Raw genomic sequence first — 24942 nt, 5'->3', positions numbered from 1 at the left:
ATGCCAAATGAGTCAGTGCTGCAATAAATACAGATGTTTTCAGATACAGAACATGGGAACGACCGCAGACATGCTGTTACAGCTGTAGGGTATGGTACAAGTGAAGATGGCACCAAGTTTTGGTTGAAGAATTCTTGGGGCCAAAAATAGGGACAGGCAGGGTATGTAAGACTGCAGAGGGATATGCAGCTCAGGTTACATATCCCACTGCATAGACACTCCGTAAATTATCATAGGTACCTTGCAGCCAGGATATAAGAGATTAAATTAACTCTCACAAACCTTAGAACTGAAAAAGCATATAAATACACATACCTATTACTAAACAATTCACAGGTGTTCTCTCTTTGAAAAATCATTCACATATAAAAATGAAAAGGCCGATAGATAACTAGAACAGAATCGAGAATATATAACCTAAACAAAATGACCAAGCAAAACTCAAAACGAGTACACTGGGATTCATCATTAGTTTGTCGTGTTACCACCGATACCAAGAGTCAAAACACTGCAGGATTAAGCACGTTTGCCACTGCTGGGGTTAGATTTTGTGCACAGGATCCATCGTCCCTTGGCGAGTCGACGCTTAATAACTGCCCTTCCTCTGGTGGTACTCATCCGCTTGCGGAATCCATGTGCCCGAGCAAGTGGCTTCCTTGATCTGTTCCTCCTTGTTTGACAGAGCATATTTTGCTGCCCTCACCACCAGGCGACGCCTTTTATCAGCTTGCATCCCAATGCTTGAATTCAAGTCCAAAGCTCATTGATGATCATTGAATAATCAATAGAGATGAAATTAAATTTACAAATGAATGAATGAACCATATCAACATTCTTTGCAGTGGCTAAAATCATGTTCTAAATTCTACAAGTTTTAACAATATTGCACGCACCGGGAAACCCAAGTCACCCTGAAAGAAAGAAAGAAAAATGATTTTTCAATCTTTCGCTTAAGCTTGTAAATAACGGCATCATTCCCAGAAGCCAAAATCAAGAAATCTGAGAAGATCCATAGAGCCTGAAGAGAAAGATAGAGAAGAAGTAAAGGCACAGTGGAGAAGCATCCCGGAAGAAATTGGGGCCTCCGGTTTGACGTTCAGGGAAACAGCGGTTCTTGTTCTTGAACCAGTCAGAAGCGAAAGCGATGTTGACGGGGTATTAGAAATACAGCTTCTGTAACGTACAACTGTTCCCACTGATAAGCAGCCAGCATTTTCTTGCCTCTCCTCCATCCCTCTCTTTGGTGATCCTCTTGAATGTATTTCGGGGTTTTTCTCCTACTCTTTATCTTGTTCTGTGCACAGGGCAAAGTTTCAAGAGTTCCCTTATTTTGTCCAAGAATTTCCAAGAACGAAAATAAGGGGCTGATTGTAAAACATAAAACCCATCAGGAGATTGTAAAATTATATTTGATTCTTGATACATAACATGGACGTTCCAATACAAAATTTGGGTATGGGCCGCTTTTCAATCCATCGTCCGCACCGGGCCGTATAATAATATTCGAAATTTATGGAAAGCTGATGGGCCTAATCGTACCAGGGGGATTCTTCATTGAGGAGTTAAACCCACTCACTCCCGAAACTGGGTTGAGGTTTTCTTGCTGTATTCGTCGTTTCTATTACGGTAAGATCTCTATTGGCGTTCTGTTAAAGACGTGACGAGTGTAAGGTCACAAGATATATAAATAAAAGTAAACTAATGAGGGTCTGATGGACAGAAAATTTAATTTTTCTTGCAATGATATGATCGATGATTACAAGTTCATTTGTCATCATATAAGAGAAACTTGTTGTTGTGACAATGAAGGTTGGTGTCGCATTATAATGGAGGATATTAGGCGTAATTCCTATCATCACAAACACGCAGTGGCCAGTGGTCCTCCTCCCACCACACTCGAGTGCTGTTGCTATCCTTCATACCCCATTATGGATATGACATCAACACCCGCTTGCTTCCTCCGGCGGCTTACTTTATATTGGCCCCACCCCTTCACCTCCACAACATTAAGTTGACTCCCCACTATATGCCAATCCAAACACCACTACTCTTACAACATGCTTTCAACTTTAATTTGATCCACAGAATATCTAGAGCCGCAACTCCAAACAGAAATACCTTTATTACAATTCACGAAAAACTAACCTAGTATATAAATTTAACAATTTATATTTTAGCCTAGAAAAACACACACACATATATATATGCAGATAGATATTTTAGATTGGCCTGTCTTCATGTGAGGATGGCAGCCTTGGATAACAGCAGAAAGCGTGTCCTCCATTTGCCGGTGCTCAATTAGATAACTATTTATATGTTTCCTATCGGACAATTAGATAAAATTTTCAAGAAAAACATCTTCTAGAACATAATTATTATTTAAATAATTTGTACAGCACATCTACAGATTGTGTATGTTTGGTTGGGTGGCGCGCGGAGTAGTTACATATGCTGCCTGAACGGCCGCGCGCATAAGTGAAGTCATTTATACGTACTCAATAATCATATATATATAATTGAGACAGTAGTTAGGCCAGGACAGTAATTAAAAACGCATGCATGCATGAACGACTTAATTAATTCGATCGCCCTCTATAAATGCATAATATAGTAAATTGGTTTAGTAATTAATTAACTATGTACATCTAAATTAAGACAACCATGTATATATGTATGTTGGAAGAGGAAAGGATTTCCAGATGTGATGATATGATATAGTTGTTGGCGTAGAAGACACGACTTCGCTCACACTACTTCAAATCCTGCACCATGCAATGCATGTTTACTAATTTTTTAAAATTAGTAAATGACTAATTAAACTTACTTCAATAGTCCCATTCACTCGATTTAGTATTATTGATATTATAATCATATATTATTATAGGCTAGCCTACTTGTTTTAGTGACACTAGCAACTACTTGTGTGCGGACAGAAGCTCTATTCCAATTGCGACATAATTACATCACAATTACGTCGTCACATCATGAGTTGGAATTGTGGTAGCTGGCTCAATGATAAGATCAAATATTTAACAACCTAACATGCATTATACTTATATAGATATGCACCAAAACAGAAGAGCGCTGCATACATACATGGACATGGGTGGTTGGTTTGCAATGAAAGAAACAACAAGAATTAAGACAGGGACTAGCACAAAAAAGGGGATAGATTGATTTGTTAATAACCACTTGGATTTGAATCCAAATTAGTATTAGATTGATGTTGTAGAGCTGTCGTCCGATTCCGAGAGGCTCAGTTGGTTTTATAGTGGGGAATGGAGCCTGAGGGGTACGCGTAGTAGGACCTAACTCCTTGGGTTGGGCCATGAAGAAACAATCATCATTTCTTGAACTAGTAGCTAGCTAGTTTGTTAAGACTCATGATTGCGCCCCCCAACTTGATGATTACTTTTCCACCTTCTTTTTCTTCATCTTTTTATGCAATTAAACACTCTAATGCCATTTCTTAATAATAATAATAATGTTAATGTATAATCTCACCCATCTTTAATGTCTATACCGTTGGACATATAATTTGGTTGGGGGGCTACGAGGCTGCTGCCTACTAGTAATTGATGTAATTTCTTTACATATATATATTCTTGCCTTTTGTTTATCAATTTAATTTTTGAATATAAGTGATCACCTAACTACCACGTACCCCCCACTACTACCGCCACCAGAAAGAAAAAATAAAAATGGAATCATCATTACAATTTATATTTACTTTATTATTTTTTATGTAACAAAATAATTGCAATACAGCTATTTGTGATTGACCCCGCCGGGAAAGCCCGTGACACGGCGCGCCAATCAAATACTAAACAAAAACGTTTTCTTTGTACCATCATAATAATATTAATATTGTCAAACTTAATTTTTGATTTCCAGGAAGCAACGTACCAACAGCCAGAAAAATTGGGCGGACCCACACCCCACCTCATGTTACACGTATTTTTTTTCTCAAATGCTTCCAACATTTCCCAACTCATATCATCATCATCAGACCGTAAACAATTGTGATCTTCCTCGGCATTACGCAAATAAACCATGTGCCCTTCCCCACCCAAACCCTTCCACTTCCACGGACCAAGAACTAGTCGTATATATCAACAATGAGGACATGATTTTTGAAGGCGGGCAGCTTTTCTCCATTACTTTGTTTTTATTCTCCCTGCAGAGCATCTCCCTGTACGAAAGAAAAACCCCACACCCTCACCCTCACTCACATCCACCACCTATCCCTATGCTGAGTTTTAAGTACAAAGGCTTGATTTTTCAAGCCTTGTATTTAGTGTTGGTTGAATATGCTGCCTCACAGCTCGTACGCAATAATTTCACTACCAGCAGCAGCATTACTAGAAGTAGAGAGGTGCTAGCCGCGGGTGGTTGCAATCTGTTTCAAGGCAGATGGGTTGTGGATCCTTCATATCCTCTCTATGAATCCTCAAGCTGCCCCTTCATAGACCCGGAATTTGATTGCATAAAGTATGGCCGCCCTGATAAACAGTATCTCAAGTTTTCTTGGAAACCAGACTCCTGCGACTTGCCCAGGTACGTACTAGCTACTACGTTTATTATCACATTCGTGTGTGTATCTGTGCGGTTTCATTTTTCCTTGACAGAAATCTGAGGTCATTGGAGTTATTGTTCTCGGGTTTCCTGCAGGTTTAATGGGGTGGATTTTCTGAAGAGATGGAGTGGGAAGAAGATAATGTTTGTGGGCGACTCACTGAGTTTGAATCAGTGGGAGTCTCTTGCCTGTATGATTCATGCTTCTGTCCCCAACTCTAAGACCAGCTACGTGAGACAGGAGTCGCTTTCGTCCGTGACATTCCAGGTCTGTAAAATTTCTTTCTTTAAATTACAATACTGTTTTTTTGCGCTGCCATGTCTGTCTGTTTCTCCTTGACAATTTTCTGCCCTTCATTTCTTTTTTACTTTTTTTTTTTTTTCTTTTTTTCATCTTTTGGGCACATGGAATTGTTAGTAATTAGTATCTTCCTTTAACAAAGTTAATATGATTAGAATGAGCAGAGTTTATGTTTTACTTTTAATTAATACATGATAAAGTTCCATACTCTGCCATAGGATGCTTTGCCAACGTTAAAACTAAACTAAAATACAACCCGCACCTTCACAAACCATCATTAGAATGAAGGAGAAAAGGGTGATTCATAAATGTCTGGACATCATTTTCTGCTATTACGATAATGCAAGAATCTGATGGTACTCTGACTTTTCCCAGCAATTTGGTGGGCAGAAAAAAGTTTGAGTAGTCATTTCATTTACCCAATAAGGTGAAAACAAAAGGGTTATTTTCTGTCATCAATCATTGAAATAATTAGATTTAGGGAAAAAAAAAAATCTAAGCTCTGATTCCTTAAACTGTTTTAGGTATTTTCCATTGGATCCCTCACACCAGAGACGAGGTTAACTCTTTCTCTTCTTACATGGTTTGAGGGAATGGAAAAACTGAAAAACCTAACTGAATAAACCATTTTCTTTTTCAAGAAATGGAATGATGGATGGGGTTTCCATGGCTGTCAAATGGGCCATAGGTCGCCTAACCTCCAGTCGGATAGTTTTGTAGGTTTATGGTTAAGTAGGGCAGGGCAGCTCAAGTAATCAATATCTACTTCAAAGTCAGACTTAATTGAAATTGAATGCATTCGTACTCTGTACAGCGGAAACAAGAAAAGGTAACTAGCATTAAACCATTAAAGACGCCAGTCCTCAACATCAGCAACACTAAATTTGCAATTGTATTGTAAGAATATCTAATGTGAGACTGAAGATAGTTTCCTTCTCTTAGAGGAAATTAAATCAATTTTTAAGTGAGGTCTGTGTTCCTAATGTTTTGTGCATTTGGATCGAATTGCAGGATTACGGAGTTACCCTACTACTCTACCGATCGCCGTACTTGGTAGATATAACAAGAGAAAGCATTGGGAGAGTATTGAAGTTGGACTCGATTCAGCAAGGCAATGCATGGAGAGGAATGGACATGCTCGTATTTAATACGTGGCATTGGTGGACTCACAAAGGAAAAGCCCAATCGTATGACTTCTATTCATTTCTTCTTTAATAACCTCATGTAAAAACATAGTAAACTTGGTCAAAGAAAGGAGGAGAATGTGATCATGGAAACCTACCTGTATTGTTCTTGCAGATGGGACTATATCCAAGATGGCTCCACCATATCTAAAGACATGAACCGTCTTGTGGCATTTTACAAAGGCTTAACAACATGGGCTCGATGGGTTGAACTTAATGTCGATCCTACAAAAACCAAAGTCTTCTTCCAGGGGATTTCTCCTACTCACTATCAGTAAGCAATCCATTTATATCCCTTGATCCTGTTCACTTCTTGATTAATTCTCATCAAAATCCCGTGGCCAAATCGAGCAGTTCCTGAATCTATGAGTACAAATTTAATGACAGGGGTAGGGACTGGAAATCAGCATCAGGGAACTGCAACGGTGAGCAACAGCCATTAACAGGGTCAACATATCCAGCAGGGACACCGCCGGAGGTTCAGGTTGTTAATAAAGTATTAAGCAGGATTAAGAAACCTGTGTATTTGCTCGACATAACAACTCTGTCCCAGTTAAGAAAAGATGCTCATCCATCTGCTTACAGTGGTGATCATTCTGGGGTGGATTGCAGCCATTGGTGCCTCCCTGGGTTGCCAGATACCTGGAACCAGCTGCTCTATGCAGCTCTTGTGATGTGATTCGAGTCATAGCAAGATTGGGTTTATATTTGTTGTCTATAATTGTTTTTAATTTATTTCAATCCTTTTTACTGTAGACTCACTGTAATACTAAGAAATCACATATGATTAGTTGTGAGTTGGAGCAATAAGGAAGATGATGATTCAACTGTAAAATAATCAAGGTCATTGAATTTATTTGATTGTGGGAGAAAGCAGATAATGTATGCTGTAAACGTTTAGCATTACTCTTGCTAACATTCCTGGTAGTCCTATCAGTGTTTCAAGAAATCACGCAACATTTACTCGAAAGAAAATTAATTATATTATATCAACAGGGACAAAGATTGTGCTGGCTCAAAATCAAGTTTGTATAGAGGTAGATACAACCAATTAAAGCTACAACAAATCCACTGGAGATACCTAAAGCTGGTCCTGCTGTTTATGGTAGAGATCATGCCAGGTTTAGCTCGAAGCCTGCTTTGATTGCCTGATACTTTGAATCATCTCTAGCATGACTTCTGCAAGATTAGGAACTTGTCACACTGGAAACAGCATACCACTTATTTTAAGCACGCATGCTCATAATGAGATATTAAGAATAGAGAGACTACTGCAGCTTAAGAAAACTTTATCCAGAGATTATTCAAAATTTTGAAAATTTGAAGACAAGAATCACAAAATGGACCTTGCATTGAGCCATTGTACTATGATAAAATCTACTCAATCAAATTCTTGCAGACATATAAATGATAAATGTAGGATTCAGAAACACAGAAGTGAACCTAACTCCGCATATGTATGCTTTTCTTGCTCGACTCAACCATTGAAACTAATGCTATCAAGATGTGAAGAGACATGCTAAGGAGAAAGAGTAGAGAACTTTTCAGTTATTTATGAAATGAAATCACCACACGTTAACAAATATATAATTATGTTATCTTTAACCACAAATCTATCCTGAAAGTATATGAAAGTAGCATTTTCTTTAATAAAGATAAATCATCGAAAAATATTATCAACTAAATAATTTGGAACAACCAATTAGAAATTACTCACTTGAACATGTTATTTGGTGTACTTGAAGCAAAAAGAGGAGCTAACCTTCCAGGTCTGATTGTGATAGAAACTTAATAACCAACATAGACAGCTGCATTTACAATGTAGCAGTCATCATTCTTGTCTCCCATTTCTTCGACATGCACCCCACTCGAGCATATCAGTCCCCCGTCGACAACCTCAACAATTGATATTGTTCCACTATTTAAGCACAAATGATCAGAGAAACTCAATTATACACACAAATTTCGTCTTCAACAAAATTCCCAGTAAAAATAATGAAGTGAAATTACGTACTAAGGGAAAACTGACTTGACCTTCTCAATATCCAACAAATGCTGTAGCGGTCGAGGAACTCCCAATTTAATCTGTAGTTTCATCTCACCAAATGAAACACCAGGTATAGAACCTGAATCCACACAGACCAGGACGAGAAAAAGGTTAATAGTAATAAATAAGAAATAAACAACTATTTTCCACACAGTTATTTAGTAACACTAACCCGAGGTTGATAAGCACAATGTAATCATAATCAAGTCTATAGCTTTGCACGATATTGGACACCTAACAGGCTCCCGAATATCCCATTTAAAAACTCTCCAAATTGAGAAGACGAGGATACTACAACTTATTCACATTCGATACGAAACCCTAGTCGGACATAGCAATTCAAATAGAGAACTTATAGACATCACAGGCAACAGATGAAAGCAATCAAACTTGCAGTACGAGTAACAGGAAAAGATTTAAAAACCCTCTACATTATCAAAACAGAAGAAAAAGAGAAAAGAAATTTCGCAACAATTAAAGAGTTTCTCCTCAGCCGAAAGCGAGAAAGAACTTAAGCATTACATTGCCAGAAAACTAAGTACCTCTCCTGAAAGCGGGAATTGAGTTAGAGGAAATGGCATCCCTGCAAGCCCGCATTGCTGCTGACGTAATATCCTGTCTGTTTCCCGAGAGTTCCAAATTAAAACCAGGCGAATCAAAGCAACAGGGGTTAGAGGGAGAAAGAGACAAAAGGGTACCCGTGTTGATCGTAGCCGACGCCCATTTCAACAAACAAGAGCTTGATGTTAGAATCGGGCACGGAATCAACCGCTTTAACTGAACTCTGTTCACTCGCCATGGGGGTCGCAGTTACTACTGTAAGAGGGCGTGAAGCAGTACTGGGTTTAAGCTTCGCGCACAGAGAAAAGGGAAGACTGATGAAACTCAACGATCGGAAATTTGACGGAGAAGAGAGCAGTGGAGTTGGGGTCTTGAGAAAGGTCCCAGAACTACAAGGAGCCGTCGTCATGCTTCTATTTGGGCTCAAACTCCAACTCCCCGTATTATCAAATGCTTCAGACTTAGATTTTGGATTCCATTAAAATTCCAATGGGCTTATTTTCTTGTTGGACTCACTAATCATGAGGTGAGGGATCACTTAATTCTCTGTTACGTTTGGATATATTTTAAGAAAATTCGTTTCTTTTTTCTTCTTTAATGCAATAATTTAAGTTCAAATAATGCTCGTCTAAAATGTTCCTTTCCAAACACTAAGATTAATAACTCTTCTTTTATTTTTATGAGATCCCAAACATTTATATTAATAGCAGTAAATACGATTGAAATAATAGGCAAACTAATGATTAAATGATTGTCTTAATTGTATTTTTTATTTAAAACCTGCATAAGAAAATCACTTGTAATGTGTTAACCGTGGATTTTTTATCACATTTTTAAATCTTAAATTAGTATCACATCAATAAGTAATTGACACTTGTTTTTTTTTTAATTAAAAATATATATATATATATAGAATGCATGCACAGATCTATCCCACGTTTTTACCTAAACAAATACGACCATAGGCAAAGATAAGGTTTTAGCATCAATCTTCAGGAATTAGGACAACCATTGTTGTCATATTTTAAATTCTTGAATAATCATATAACAAATAAATATGAGTGAATATTGCCGCCATCAGTTGTATTCACATATCAGCATCTGTCTTCAATTCTTGTTACAACAAAAAAGAGGGTAGCGTTTCTCATTTCTGATTTCTGAAGCTGAGTTTGCTACAGATTCAGGAAGCACCATAAGAAGACGACCTGCAAACAAACTTGGGTTGCTGCTGATTTTGACATTGTGCGTTGCACGACCGAGCTTTATCTCTCAGCTCTTCAAACGCTCTCATTGTATCAACATCGAAACCACCCGCAAACTGAGATAAATAAGAGAATGAAATTTCACACAGCTTGTAACAATACAAACATTCAATGAAATGTGTTGGGAAAAAAAAAAAAAGAAGGATCCAAGTTTGCTTTTTACCTGATGTACTCGGAACGCAAACCTGACACCTTGAACGATAAGCTCTTCTTCTTCAGGACCACCACCAACCATTTCAAGCTCGGCTGATACTCTCTTCATGTACTTCATGGCCAACTTCACCGATGCCAGCTTGATCTGCAGCAACAGGTGGTCATGGTTATGTTACAAGAAGTCCGTTTTTATTGTTATTTCTCGCATCAAGACATCAACTACTTGCTAAAATAAGCTCATGTAACAAATTCATGTTTGGAGTGTAAAGAGGACAGGCAGTGAATCGGTAGAATTTTCTGGTAAATTTTCCTAGTTCGACTGCACCTGATAAAAAAAAATTAAAGTTGTTGGAAAAACACGCGCTACAAGACTCGGGAAACTTCTTTCAACCCACATTAAATTCAGCTTGAGCATATGCATTATTGAATAATAATAGCATGGTATCTCTGTGATTGCAAACTGAAACAGCAAGGAAAGTACAAGAAGCTGAAATAAAGAAATCTGAGCTGTGTAGAAAAGGTCAACATGAAGAAGAATTAGATTCCCAGTTGACCAGCTAGAACATAAAATAAGTACGCTAAACACGGACAGGGTAGTATAATTTTAGAGATCTGAGGAGTTGCACATGCTAGCATGCAGTGGTGGGCATTACAAAATGAGGCAAAATACAGTCTAGTGCTTTTGTCACCTACCAAACTTTGATTTTTAGTGTAGCATTAGGTAGACATTGCGCATGAAATTTCCAGTTGTATGAATGATCCTTGAGGGACCACAAAGGAAACCTCCTATACTAAATTACTAACTCATAAGTTGATCATTAAACTAGTCCACTGCTGCATGTCCTTCTTAGTTTCCTTGGTTCCGGTACTAGTGAAAATGACCATTCAACAATCAAGAGTTCCCAGTAACAGAATAAGTCTGAAGCCTGAGCACCACTTGCAATTAACAAGAACTTGTTTCGTCAAGCGTACACGTGCTGCTGATACATGCAACATGTGTACCCATATAATATCAAAATTCTTGTTAATTACAAATGACAGAGGTAAGTCCATTTTTTCAGTTAATGGTTAGATATAGCAATGTTAGATATAACTGGTTTTCACAGTTGATCTCATTATATAAACAGAAAAAACAAACCGTTGTTTTAGTTAAGATAGTAAACAAGAACGAAAATTTAACAAAAAGCACTAGTGTTAGAAGAGTTTATGCACTTGGCATGGTAGTGGAAGGGTATATCTTAGCCCGTCTTGAGACATATAAACCATTAAATCAATTTGGAGCTTGCATATGGATCACAGTGAATTAACGGTTGAAATGCCCCTGGATCAGCGTATGTCTAATAGATTCGTGTGGCACCAATGCAGCTATTCTCCAAGTGAAATAAAAACCCTTCATATCATCTTGAGACTGATTTTGGAAGATCACAAGTCCTAGGACGATCAAGCCTACTCACTCACATGCATGTCCACCAACTAAACCAAATATCAAGACCTAACGAGGATGAGATTTACCTGACTTACATAACCTGTATCCAACATCCAATTTGTTGGAATTTGCAAAGCTCTGTATCTCTCTGCAGCTGATTCTCTCATTCTTGACAGATTGTAAACACCATGCTCCAATCTGCACCAATATTGCAGCATTTTAATCGGAAACAATGTGAAGATTGCCAGTATATATATATATTCATGATTTACGTGAAATAAGGAAATTCAAACAAAAAACCGAAATCTTACTTCTCAAACAGAGACTGAATTTTCTTGAGAGCATGAACGCAAGGCTGTCTAGGATCATCATGGAAAGACGAAGCTTCATATTCCAGCTTCTTTAGGTCACAATAGCCGAATGCAGCTTCTCTTAATGCATCCGCCTTCTTTTCTGGCCAGTTGAAGTGCTTTAATACTGCCCTCTCGTCAACCTTTTATGATCACAGAAGAAAATCAAATTATTGCACATGATGATCACAGTAGCAATGATTCCAGGAAAAGGAAAAAAGGTGGTACCAGGTAAGAGAGCTCATCATCAAGCCATTTGACAAAAGGCACAACATCCTCAATATCTGTGAATGCTGCACCTTCAACTTCTTTGATCAAGAATCTAATGAAGTCACCTTGAGTCTCTACATCTGTCTTAATCTGTAATTAAAGATAATAATTTTCAGGCAATCATGAACCTATCTACTAATTTCCTGAAAAAATCACAAACAACATTAGTTATAGGGTCAACTTTTGTCCTAATTCCATTCAGAAGGTGCCAATTGAAATCGGAAAGGTATCAACTGGGAATGAAAAAAGCATAATCAAACAGGCAGCAGTGAATTGTCATATAAGCCCACCACGTGTCTTGGATCAATTTTACGACTTTCAGCATTACCAATTTCGATTTGGAATCTAAACACTGTCTTATCTTGTAAGAAACTTAGCAACACTCCAAGAAAAAGCGCCCCCGGGCTACCAAAAGTCACCGGGGACCGGTCAATGTCAATGACAGAGTGGCACAAAACCAGTGGCAATAACAGTAAATAATCCCAAAAAACCCGGACCAAACAGGGAAACAGAATACTTACGGCTAGTAAATGTGCCGAACGATTCTCAATTTCCCCTATCATATCTTTGGCCGTGGCACCTGCCGGCGGCGGATCGACGCTGCCACCAACACCGCTGCCAGAATCTCGCCTGCAATTCGAATCCCTTCGCATGAGAGAGTGGTAAAACTCAACAACCTCTGGAACTCTCCTAACCTTCGCGGATACAGGCTTCGACCCCTTACGAGGCGGCGGTGGAGGCGGAGGAGGAGGTGCGGCTGCCCTTGACGGACGGGGAGGCGGGGGAGGAGGAGGAGGGGGAGCGGCAGATTTAACCAGCAGTGGAGCAGGGGACATGCAGGAAATCTCCGCCAATGCGCGGTACGCTGAATCGGATAAAGAACCGTAAGCAGGCGAAGAGAGGGATGATGACAAATGCGAAGAAGACGATGACAAAAGCGACGCGGATGGCCGCGGAGGCGGCTTAGGAACTCGCGGAGCGCGAGATTTTATCCCCATTAAACCATCAGAAGAGTCTGGTATTTCATCAGAATTGCACCGAGAAAGCCCAGGCCTTTCAGTACCCTCCAATATACCAAAATATTCGTCTTTCTTCAGCGTAGTTTCACTCTTGAAGGTCGCATTCGCTCCACCTTCGGAAACATTACCTGCAACACTGTTATTCTGAGTGATGCATTTTCTCAAAGATTTGGCTGTAACACTAGATTTATGACTATTTGTTACATCGATGAGTTTCCCCGTCGTAGATGAAGATGACGACTCTTCCTCCTCGCGTTCTCTCTCAGCAACCGCTCTTTTAATATCGGCTAACTCAGCCTGCATGAACCTTATTTTTTCCTCATACTTGTGGTTCTGTTTAGACAGTTCCGTATGTAAAAACTCATTCTCATGCCTGAGCCTCTCGTTTTCCGCTTCCAAACAATCGATCTTCTTTCTGGAGCGTTCGATTTCTGAATCCTTGTTGGAAATCACATTCTCTAAAACAGGCACAATGGCCACCGACTCTCTAAGCAGTTTCTGCTCCAACAGTTCGGTCTTCAATCGTGACTCACTCTCTCGCAACTCTTCGACGAGGCGGAGGAGTTCAGATATATCTGGAGGACGGGGCTGGACTTGAGCGGAGGAGCGTGGGAAGTAGACTCCAAAGGAACGAGAGAAAGCAGCGCCGGATCCCTTCTGGGCTTGTTGCTGCTTGGCCGAACTTGGCGTGGCCAAGAATGGAGGTTTAGAGGAGACGTCGGGCTTTGTTTTAATGTTGGCCGACGATCTCTGCAAACCCATAGCGGATTTTACTTTGCCAGCAACCATAGTTGCATTTGCTCCTTAAAATGAAGATAACTCTGCGTCGTCCTTGGGCTGCTCTCTTTCTATCGGTTCGGGAATCTGGTTGGAGAAAGACGAGTCTACATGCGTCACTGTCTCTTCTATTGACTGTTTACTTATTCTTCTCACACAAACAACACACTTTAGTACTACTGTAGTAGAAAACAGAGTGTGTGTATGGGGGGGGTAGTAAGTAGTTCTCTCTAAGCCCTTTTATGGTAGACGACTGTAGTATGAATGAAGGAACCCTCTCCCTCTTCCCAAAACTTTTTATTTTGTTGATGCAATCCAATTATTATCATACTTATTACATAAAATCATTATTCTTTAAAAGAAAATTTATGAATGAAGAAAGAGACTATTCTTCAAATACTCTTTTATATTTATCCAATTTAATTAATGATTTTACGAATATTATAATGTAATTAATTATTTTCTTTAAATTATATAATTTAACCATTGAGGATTCATGTAAAAATTTCCTACTTAACTAGGACCTGCATGGAGTAAATTATTAGGGAAAAAAAAAAAAACAATTCTAGAAAAATTGGATTACCTAGGGTTGGTGTTTTGCTCCAATCCTAGGAACAGACAGTCTTAACCTGGTCTACAGCACTTTGCTTGACTTCAAAAATTGATTGTCCAGATTGATTATGTCTGGAAATAAAACTTTTTAAATTGTTATTAAATTATCAATTGTATATATAACTTTAAGAAAAAGTTTGCATATTTTTTATGTTAGAAATGGATTTCAGTCATACTTAATGAATTATATGTCAATCTACACAAAAATCTTTCTATTTTATGTTTGTATTATTTAATTGCATTTGAAAATATTACTTATTATGAAGAAATTTGAAACATAGGTACAAATTAGAAACTACTAAAAATCTCATGTTTCAGTTGTATATCACGCGCTTGTTCAGAGGGTGGGATTTTTTTTATTTTTTTGGAGGGTTATTTCTTTGCGAAGTAATTGATAATGGTTGCATTAAATTTTCGGGAGGGTTGAGAGGTCTTGCTAACGGTGGGCTTGTCAAATCATGAGAAATTGATTTCACGCGATATTTTGGTTTGAATTGCACCAATTGAGTTCCCCCCACGGTCCAATTTTTCGACACATGTCACAAATATTGAGTTAAAATTACTCAATCTCCATTTATTCGGAAATTCTTTTTTTCTTTCTCTCCTTACAATGAACGATCAAAAAACATCCACTATGTTTGTTTTCATTTTCAAACTATTTTCAAAATATATATAATATTTATAATTATTTAAAAATATTTTATTTAGGTATTTTTAACAGTTTTAGTATAAATATATACATATATATAAATACACACATATATATAAAAAACATAATTTAACAATGAAAAATAATTTTTGTCTCCCAAAACACAACATTAATATAATACTTATTTTAAATTATCTCTAAAAATAAATTCAAACATACATACTATTTCTAACACACACTTATTTATCTTTGTTTTTTTTCTCTCTATCCCCACAAAACACAACAAAACATTCAAAAAATGAATCCAAACATTATGGTCATGTTTTAATGAAGCTAAATAATTATCGCACCAAACTTTGATTGTAACTTTTCCTGTGATGAGTTTGAAACGAAATAATTATTTTAGCAAAATAAAAAATTAATATATGATTAACATTCTTTCTTTTAGCTTAATTTAAACATTTATTTCATGTTCGTATCCTCCGACAGTAAATAATAATAACATATTTTATATATGAATTCTTATGAAAATTATATTTAAAATTGACATATCTATTTCTATGAAATGTAATTATTCATATGTCACTGAGAAAATTATTAAATGCAAAGTTATATGATACGTTTTATTGGTTGTGTGGAGGGATCACTAAGATGACGTCTATTTTTTATTGTTTTATCTTATACTTGTAATAGTATTCATTTCGCTTTTTGTCACCTTGAGAAAGCAAATTCAATACAAGACTCCGATGAAATCAACTCATTTTCGGACATTTCGTAATGACAATTATGATTATTACGTTTTTAATTAGAAAAGCAAAATCTTATATAGTTTTAACATTACACGACTTTTCCTTTAATTCTACGTTTTCAAAACTAAAGGCAAAAAATTAAATATATATGAATCCAAGTATGAATGATCTATCGAAAAAATAGTTTACATGGAAATAAAATTGTTATAATTTAATGAATTAATGTATAGTATGTGCATATGAAAAAGGAGGTGAAAAGTGAATTATTACAATGGTAAATGAATGGTGACATGTTTGACTTACTAATAAATTTTATTAGGTGGGGGGGGGGGTGGAGGAGTTTTTGTAAAACAAAAATGATTGCTGATATATCATTTTCAGAAAAAGAGGGGCTGAGCAGAAGGAATGGGACTATTAACCAACCTTGCTCCTTCCTTTTCACATATACAATCCACATGAAACAAAAATTCTGTGATATATATTTGGCTTTTCTTGCAAACCAATATTTTTCTTGTCATAATTTCTTTGTTCGAATCAAATTGTGATTCGTCATTTTTATTAAATTGTTTACCAATCACACATAAATGTATTGTATTTATTGTATAATTTATTCATATTTGACCAAATTTAATCCGAATTAGAATTTTATTTTCCTTGATCTTGTCTTTCTACAGCGTTCTGCATTGTCTATAAATTAATATTATAGAGAATATTGTAATGTAATAATAATAAAATTAAGGAACACGTACGTTGAAGGGAAGTTGATGTATGAACCCCAACCCAACTGGCTTCTCTTGCTCACCAGCTTGCCCTTTTCATAGGACACTCTCTCTTTCTTCTATTATTATTATTATTACTCATTTCTCAACTATATATATATATTTCAGACAGTGCTTCGAGAAGCAAAACTAAAAGTAATTACGTGTCTTTTCATGGTATGTGAAATTTAATTATTCTTGCAAGACATATATATATTGATTTCTTTTTTCTTTTCTTTTTTTTTATCTTACTTTGAGATATTTGAAGCCATTCTAGGAGACTTTTTGGTCACCCCAAAATGTTTCACACTCTTCCCCATGTACCCAAGATCTTACATAGCAACATCATGCACGGGAAATTTTGACCAACATCAAAATTGTCTTCTTTGTATATAGGCTGAAATTGTTACGTAAAATGAATGTACATTTCCACCAAATATTTTAATTAATATGAACACAAAATCAATCATTGTTGTGATAATATTCGACTCTTAATAATCGACATGTGGTCAGCACATTAATTTGGTGCTGATAATACATATAGTATTTTAAATTTTAAATATGTAAATGTGTGTGTGGATATATAATTTTAAAGATGAATCCATGTTTTAATTAATTATCTCATATTGATATTGATGTGATGAATTGTGGGGAAATTAGAGAGACATAATTTAGAGGGAATTAATTAGAGGGGAAGTATCTATTATTGTACATGGTTGAGAATCGAGATGTTCGCTTGACATGATTGAGTGGACCATATGATGTTGTTAGATTTGAGAAATAATATGGCTTGTAAGGTTTGCGAATGTTTGGAGTCTCAATCAAGATTGTGAATCAAATCCTACACAATCAAGATCAAGATCTTGCCTAATCACATCCACTTGATCTTGATTTACTTAGGAGGCTGGTTGCCTGCCTTATATCTCAGTTGACATGCCCACTCAAAATTAGAATCATACCCAAAATGCCTACTATATATATATATATATTTATTTAATTAACTTATCAAAGACAGACATAATATAAATAATAAATATGATATATAAATGAAGAAAGAAGAAAGGGCACATATAAGATGAGGGGGGTCGGGGACGGTGCATGGATTGAAGGGCATGAAAGGAATGTGACATGCGTTGTGTGAATAAATGTAAATCAAGTGGTCCTTCAAAGTCGGCTTCCCCATCCCCCAATTTATGGGATAATAATAAGTACATCACATTATATATATATATATATATATGTATATATATTATACCTTCTGCTTCATTGCGCTAACACATACACATGCAACACAAACTCTGTATATAGCCCCCCCCCCCCCCCACCCCCCCACCCCCCACACACACATTTATTATTCTTTTCTGCCCCCAAACATTCCTCATAATTCCAACCATCCCCCCTCCTCTTATTCTTCATTCTTTCTTCTCTAGTGAATGAATCATATGTGGGCTTGCCTACGTACTATGAACACCAACCTCATTACAAATCATTCTTGTTGCTTATTGAAGTGATAAGACCTGGTAATTGTTCCGTAATCATATTTAGGAGAAGATAGGGGGGAAATAAAGAAAGTATTTTGGATGAACCAAGGTTAAATTTAATTAACGAAATTCAGGTTCCATAACTATGAGATCATTTTTCTTTTAAATTCCACTATTGGTCTGGATGTCTAATTATTTTAGGGATAATTTGCATCTAGCACTCTTGATATTTATTTTCGTTTAATAAATATATCATCCAATTGATCAAAGTTTATTAAATTTGATGATATCAGTAAAAAAAAATTATATTTAATTTAATTGATTTATTACAAGTCAAATAAATATTTTTCGGACTAAATATTTATTTTTAGAAACATAATCAGCAGTTGGGGTATATGACCTTGGGCCCAGCCCAAACAGTTTCTTCTCATTTAAGACCGACTAAAAGCCCCATGCGTGGGCTCTAGAAACCCTGCCGACGTTGTTGCCTCTAAGATTAGTAGTTTGACCATTTCTGCTTTGATCTAAGTCCAAAATGTAATTTAAAGTTGAAGTTTTGCGTGTGTTTCCGTTGTAATTTAAATAAGACTTTAATAATATGTAGTTGTATAATTGAGTATAGCCCCTTCATTTATTTTCCCTTAGGTCATCAAAATTATATCTTCCCAGTTGCGAAAGAAACAAATAGGCCAGTCAATGGGTGTCTATTATTTCATTCCGACTTAAAAAATCTATAAATATGTATATATTTTATCCAAATCTCTACTTATAAAATACTTGTTGGCCCTTTACTTATGTTATACACAAAATAATTGACTCCAATTTGAATCTTACTTACGTTAAAATGAATTCATCATGAACTTGCAATCGATGTAATTAAATTGAACATTATTGGAATGTAAACAATGTTTGAACTTTGTTCAAGCAATAGACTGTTATTAATCAATTACACAATCGACATAAATGTACCATTAGATATCCATAACGGTGGGTATTTTAGGATGTAAATTCTACTCATATCTAAAGTATTTATTTTAGTGAATATAGAACCAAGTCTAAATTTAATATAAAAGTATTGAATTGAAATAATATTAATTATTATAATTAATTGGAATTTGATAATTCTAGAACACAATGTGATGAGGAGTTGGGTGCTTGACCTTAGACACACCTAAGCAAACAGGACTTAACTCTGTAGAGATGTTCAGGAAGGGTTGACGCCCGGCCCCATTTCAGCATATTCTCTCCCAACTCTCCGCCCGCAACATCACCTACATACCTAACTAATGGGGTTCTCTACGCATCACCATCATGTCAATAATTGAACAATAATACGCGCTGCAATTTAGTCAGCTCATTCAGAATTGATGTCCAATCAGACAAAATTTACAATCAAGAAAAAAAAATGAATTATTCATTACTTATAGAACTATATTTCAATTATTAATGTTTTATATACTGATGGGATTTAAATGCCTGAATTTATAATCGTGCATCCTCAATTTTACCATATTCCACAAAAAAATAAAAATAAAAATGACGGATTTTTGGAAGAAGAAAAAAAAAAGAAAATTTCAAGTAGTTAAAAAGTTCAACATCTGTAACTGTAACGACTAAAAAACATAAGTAGTTAAATATTAGTGAGAGAATTAAATGAAAATGAAGAGGAAGTGTTGAATTAGCCACATTTGACTTTCTTAATTTAAAAAAAAAAAGAAGCAGAGTGATCAACGAGTTGAACGAGTCCGGAGTCCTCCCCGACAATCCAATTGTGCAACACATATGTTCCATTCTAATTGAATTAGTGTAGAATTTTTCAAAAAGTGCTGCGGCATACGTACGGTCTTCTATAACCCCATAATGTAACTCACAATTCTGAGATTTAAAATCTTTCTGACTTTTGCTTTTGTCTTTTTTTTTTTTTTTACTTTTTGGAAAAAAATAAAGATACATTTAAATTACAATATGTTATATTATTCTAATTATCAGCACCAAACCCCTTTTGCCGGACAATTATTCTCAGACAATTTACTTAAGTTTCTTCTCATTAAAGTTACTGCTCAACGAGTCTGTCTAGGTCTTGCAGCGTGGTGTGTGTATAAAATACGTCCTAATTCCATGTTAAGTGTATAATTTTTTTTTAAAAAAAAAAAATACATTATCTACATAGAGTGTGTATGTTGAACAAAATAGAAAATGTAATAGGAGTTTTTCAGTTAAAGTAAGTGATTAAAACCTAACTTTTCCCAAGTTGAATTTGTTATTGGATGGTATTATAGATTTGGCGTTTCCACATCCTTAACTCCAAACGCTCCGACAGAAATAATTTACCGCAATGTCATGAAATTTGAAGTCAATAACGAGAATTTGTTGTTATGCATGCATGTTGATGTTGCCCCTACCTACCTATCTAAATATATGATAATGCAACATGCAGTGGGAGAATTACTGGGAAAACTTATTAATACTTCATTAGTAGATGGATAATCAGACTCATCAATGGATTTAATTATATATTAACCATCCATTTTTGCCAGAACTAAATGATGAGGATATATATATATAAATTTATTGGATATTCGAAGAATTTGTCAAAAGGCTGAGGTAGAAGACGATCCAAGTTAGTATAGAAAACACTATCTATACTAATTATCTGTATTAATATAAAAAGAAAATTCCTCCCACACTAAAAAACAACGGTTAATGGCACCCTTGCACTAATTTTTTGTGGAGGTAAAAATACTCTTTATGATAAAATAACTAACTCATTCAACTTCTCAAAATTTACATTAATGGATAAATTGTTATTTTTTTTATTAATGTAATGTAATGATTTATACATTTCTCTTATTTATAATATGTTTTAAAGTATGAAGATTACTTATTATATGCACGTAGGAACAACGTGCCATAACAACTAATGTAAAACAGAAAAATGCCTTCTATATTCGTAAATGACAGTTAATGACTCGGTTACATTAATTTTTTATAACTATTCAATTTTTTAAATTTTATATTAATGGATAAATTAGTTTTCTTCTTCTTTTTTTTTTTAAAATATAATTAATATATTGGTTTATATTTTTACTCTTATTTATATATATTTTAAAATGTAAAAAAATATTTATTATATGCACTCAATAACATCACTCCACAATTTCTAGTATATCTATATGTTAATATAATTATAATAAACAAAAAAAAATCATCATCATAAAGTCATAACCATTTATGCTAGCTATGGAATTTGTTTTTTCAGATAGGAAAAATTCACACATACAATATATATATATATATATGTGTATATATTTCAAAATCGATTGGTAAGAAGGGAATTAGACCAGCACGCTACAAGAGGATAACTCCTCCTAGCTAGGTAATCAGTTTGATTAATTATCGATAATTGTGTAAGACTGGATCAAGTTTCATTACAGTAACAGCCGTGCCTAATATTGCCTAAGCCTGCGCCAATTCATTGGCCACGGGTGAATCAAAGTGTACGGTGTCATTTTTTTTACTAGGTTACCCTAATTATGCATGTACAACCAACCCAAAGGTTGCTTCTGAATATTATATTAAATTCGATATTATATACATAAATGAAACAATTACTTTAATGATTATTATATTTGTTAATATTAGTGTTGTATTAACTGTATAAATTAGTGTGGGAGAAGAAGATGTGAGTGTGTCCATCCAGCGCCCAAGATTACTTATATATCTATGCTAAAAATAAGCGAAGAAAAAGAAAGAAATTGCGAATGACCAAGTCAAATTGATTGACAATTAGCCAATAATGCGACAAATGACGAAGTCTCAGCAATTAGCTGCGGCGCGGGGTTATAAATACAGCGGCTTCTCCATAAGCAAGAATCACGACACAAACAATTCTTCTTTGAGTTTCAAATTGAGCTCTCTTCTTACATTACATTTGTTGAAATAAAAAATGGAGAACCCTGAAAAATTTGGCAGGTTTTCCAGTTGCCGGGGCGTGGCCTTTGAGATCAAACCCCACGCTGATCTATTTGCCGTTCCTGCTCCAGTCATTAAACCGCCTCGCGATACCAGCAGTGGCCGAAGATCTTGGCTCCCATGGGGGAGTTTTTCAAGAGTTGTTCCATCCTCTGAGCTCATTGAGAGGTCCATGAGCCGAACCAGCAGCCATTTCTGCGATCTTGATGTTGATGATTATGAAGATGAAGATGCCAAAACTCTTGTTGACATTGAAGAAGGCCATGAAGAAGAGAAACTGTCCCAACCCCCTTCGCCCCTTCCCGTTCCACCGCCTAAATCAGGACCCAAGAAGCAGTCTTCTTCCAGGCTGTCTGTTATACTGCTTGATCAAGGACTTTTCACTGTTTACAAGCGGCTGTTTGTAGTTTGCTTGGCTCTGAATATTACTGGCCTGGTTCTTGCAGCCGTAGGTAGATTCCCGTATGCTAGAAATCGGGCTGCCTTATTCTCCATCGCTAACATTTTTGCTTTGGTTTTATGCCGAAGCGAGGCGTTCTTGAGGATTGTGTTCTGGCTGGCGGTGAATGTTTTGGGGTGGTCATGGGTTCCTTTGCGGCTTAAGACAATGACAACTTCGTTGCTGCAATCTCTGGGTGGAATACACAGCAGCTGTGGGGTTTCATCCGTTGCATGGCTGATTTACGCATTAGTCCTCACTCTCAAAGACAGGGAGAACACAACGCCGGAGATCATCGGCGTTGCTTCCACAATTCTTGGTCTCCTTTGTCTCTCTTCTCTGGCTGCCTTCCCCCTCGTCCGCCACCTCCACCACAACGTTTTCGAACGAACCCACCGGTTCGCCGGCTGGAGCGCTCTAGTCCTCCTCTGGGCTTTTATCATTCTCACCATTTCATACGACCCGTTTACGAAATCCTACAGCAATGACCTCGGGTCAAGATTGATAAAAAGACAGGAATTCTGGTTCACAGTTGGAATCAGTGTTTTAATCATCATTCCATGGTTGACGGTCAGAAGGGTCCCGGTTCGTGTCTCATCCCCATCAGGCCATGCCTCCATTATAAAGTTCGAGGGCGGGGTTAAATCCGGAATCTTAGGCAGGATCAGCCCTTCGCCTTTTTCGGAATGGCACGCTTTTGGAATAATCTCAGACAACAAGAAAGAACACATGATGCTGGCCGGAGCAGTCGGCGACTTTACAAAATCTCTCGTGGCGAATCCACCTAGCCACTTGTGGGTTCGACAGGTGCACTTCGCAGGGTTGCCGTATTTGACTAACATGTATAATAGGGTTCTTCTGGTGGCAACCGGGTCCGGAATCTGTGTCTTCCTCTCCTTTCTTCTGCAGCCATGTAAGGCTGATGTTTGCTTGCTTTGGGTGACGAAAGGCGTGGAACAGAACTTTGGTAAAGAAATCAAGGAATGGATGAGCGGGCACCCGAAGGAGAAGGTCATTGTTCACGACACCGCCGTGCTTGGCAGGCCCAACGTATCGCAAATGAGCGTTGATACGGCGAAGAATTTCGGCGCGGAGGTGGTGATTGTGACCAGTAATCCCGAGGGAAGCAGGGATGTGGTTGATTCGTGCAAGGCTGCTGGGATTGCTGCTTTCGGTCCCATTTGGGATTCTTGATTTCCTAAATGTTTACATCTTCTGTTACACAGTACTTTCCTTCATTATCCTTTATCTTGATTTGTTCCAAGCATGCATGTAATGGGTTCCTAAGTTGGGACTCGTCATCTTTGACTTCAAGCAACAATGCCTATATTATAATAATATATCTTTCTTCAATCTATCCCTACATTTTGAAATTTTAATTTGAATTAAATTCAACTAAATTAAAGTGATCAGTTATATTATGAGTAATTTAAACTTAATTGTTGTATAACCCTGTATTGAAAATATGCTATCTTTAAAATGTACGAAATATATTTCTTAAAGTTTCAATTCCAGCACTAATCGGCGTAGCACTCGTGATAATGCAGCGAATTCATTTGGCAATTTACTCATCCAGTAAGAATATGTAAGCATGAGGTAACTTGTAAGTTAATATATATATATATATATATATATATTCCAAGTCAACGTTCGTCCGGTCAAGTCAGCCGACCAAGAATTGCCAAAGGTTACAGTTACTATCTGAGATTCTCAAGAATTCTGGATTACGACGTTTATGCCCACAGACGCCGCATGTCGTTTTTCGTTGGGACTCCCTTTTCTGGCCAGAATTGAACAAAGCTATATCTATATATGGATTCATGCATATACATCTTCAAAACTTGCAGACGGGTGAATAGATTTAAGGCAGTGTTCTTTATAATTTTTTAGAAGTATTTTTCAGTTTCTCACTTTATAAAAGTACTTTTAAGATGTTGATTTATGATTTTGTAACTATTAAAAAGAAAATACCTTTTAAGAGTGGTTTTAGTTTTGATGTGTTCAAAAAACGCACGATTCCAATGAATATGGACTATGCTAAAAACTATTAAACGAATGTAAATTCTAAAGAGGACCTGCAAAAAATGCGTTAACACTCCAATACCCAAGTTAGTAATATATTTTTGAAATTGAATAAAATCAAAGAGTAACTAAATATAATTCAAATCAAGATGCGTGACTAAATATAACTAAATATAATATAACTAAATATAATATAACTAAATATAATACATTTAAATTAATTTTTTTAAAAAATATAATATATTAATTTATATATTTTATTTTTATTTATAATATATTTAAAAATATAAAAAATATTTATTGTATGCATGAAAAACAGGATGCCATGACCACAC

At 36.3% G+C, this 24942-nt stretch overlaps 4 protein-coding genes and 1 pseudogene across 4 annotated transcripts; 2 read left to right on the top strand and 3 right to left on the bottom strand.

Annotated features, from left to right (window-relative positions):
• Positions 1-283: 283 nt before the first annotated feature.
• On the bottom strand, positions 284-2233 carry LOC148784919 (large ribosomal subunit protein bL34c-like; annotated as a pseudogene).
• A 1791-nt stretch (positions 2234-4024) lies between these two features.
• Positions 4025-6966, top strand: TBL38 (TRICHOME BIREFRINGENCE-LIKE 38). The gene is made up of 5 exons (XM_011098125.3): positions 4025-4557; positions 4672-4843; positions 5888-6063; positions 6176-6334; positions 6448-6966. The coding sequence occupies exons 1-5, from the start codon at positions 4127-4129 to the stop codon at positions 6737-6739; spliced, it is 1230 nt and encodes a 409-aa protein (XP_011096427.1). The 5' UTR covers positions 4025-4126; the 3' UTR covers positions 6740-6966.
• Positions 6967-7019: 53 nt separating this feature from the next.
• Positions 7020-9138, bottom strand: LOC105175623 (50S ribosomal protein L34). Its single transcript, XM_011098122.3, has 5 exons — positions 8806-9138; positions 8650-8726; positions 8075-8186; positions 7823-7978; positions 7020-7239 (listed from the first exon to the last, which is right to left on the bottom strand). Exons 1-4 carry the CDS (start codon positions 9075-9077, stop codon positions 7849-7851), a joined length of 591 nt encoding a protein of 196 aa, XP_011096424.1. The 5' UTR covers positions 9078-9138; the 3' UTR covers positions 7020-7239; positions 7823-7848.
• Positions 9139-9659: 521 nt separating this feature from the next.
• LOC105175622 (protein INCREASED PETAL GROWTH ANISOTROPY 1) lies at positions 9660-14190 on the bottom strand. Its single transcript, XM_011098120.3, has 6 exons — positions 12651-14190; positions 12088-12219; positions 11821-12002; positions 11596-11707; positions 10094-10228; positions 9660-9986 (listed from the first exon to the last, which is right to left on the bottom strand). The coding sequence occupies exons 1-6, from the start codon at positions 13935-13937 to the stop codon at positions 9849-9851; spliced, it is 1986 nt and encodes a 661-aa protein (XP_011096422.3). The 5' UTR covers positions 13938-14190; the 3' UTR covers positions 9660-9848.
• A 7864-nt stretch (positions 14191-22054) lies between these two features.
• LOC105175646 (adenylate-forming reductase 03009) lies at positions 22055-23942 on the top strand. The gene has a single exon (XM_020698250.2). It carries the CDS (start codon positions 22121-22123, stop codon positions 23777-23779), a length of 1659 nt encoding a protein of 552 aa, XP_020553909.2. The 5' UTR covers positions 22055-22120; the 3' UTR covers positions 23780-23942.
• The last annotated feature ends 1000 nt before the right edge of the window (positions 23943-24942 follow it).

This window comes from Sesamum indicum, linkage group LG12, assembly GCF_026168435.1.
Source record: "Sesamum indicum cultivar Baizhima isolate 11 linkage group LG12, ASM2616843v1, whole genome shotgun sequence".
NCBI classification, from domain to species: Eukaryota; Viridiplantae; Streptophyta; class Magnoliopsida; order Lamiales; family Pedaliaceae; genus Sesamum; species Sesamum indicum.
The sequence above is the reverse complement of the archived record's forward strand: the minus strand, read 5'-3'. Positions and strand labels throughout refer to the sequence as shown.

Coding starts and splice junctions, on each gene's coding strand:
- LOC105175646 (XM_020698250.2), top strand. CDS start 22,121: ATGGAGAACCCTGAAAAATTTGGCAGGTTTTCCAGTTGCCGGGGCGTG.
- LOC105175623 (XM_011098122.3), bottom strand. CDS start 9,077: ATGACGACGGCTCCTTGTAGTTCTGGGACCTTTCTCAAGACCCCAACT. Junction 8,187..8,649: donor AATTCCCGCTTTCAGGAGAG/GTACTTAGTTTT, acceptor GTGTGGATTCAG/GTTCTATACCTGGTGTTTCA. Junction 7,979..8,074: donor GTCAAGTCAGTTTTCCCTTA/GTACGTAATTTC, acceptor GTGCTTAAATAG/TGGAACAATATCAATTGTTG.
- LOC105175622 (XM_011098120.3), bottom strand. CDS start 13,937: ATGGTTGCTGGCAAAGTAAAATCCGCTATGGGTTTGCAGAGATCGTCG. Junction 12,220..12,650: donor GTTCGGCACATTTACTAGCC/GTAAGTATTCTG, acceptor CTTTAATTACAG/ATTAAGACAGATGTAGAGAC. Junction 12,003..12,087: donor ATGATGAGCTCTCTTACCTG/GTACCACCTTTT, acceptor TGATCATAAAAG/GTTGACGAGAGGGCAGTATT.
- TBL38 (XM_011098125.3), top strand. CDS start 4,127: ATGATTTTTGAAGGCGGGCAGCTTTTCTCCATTACTTTGTTTTTATTC. Junction 6,064..6,175: donor CACAAAGGAAAAGCCCAATC/GTATGACTTCTA, acceptor TTGTTCTTGCAG/ATGGGACTATATCCAAGATG. Junction 6,335..6,447: donor ATTTCTCCTACTCACTATCA/GTAAGCAATCCA, acceptor ATTTAATGACAG/GGGTAGGGACTGGAAATCAG.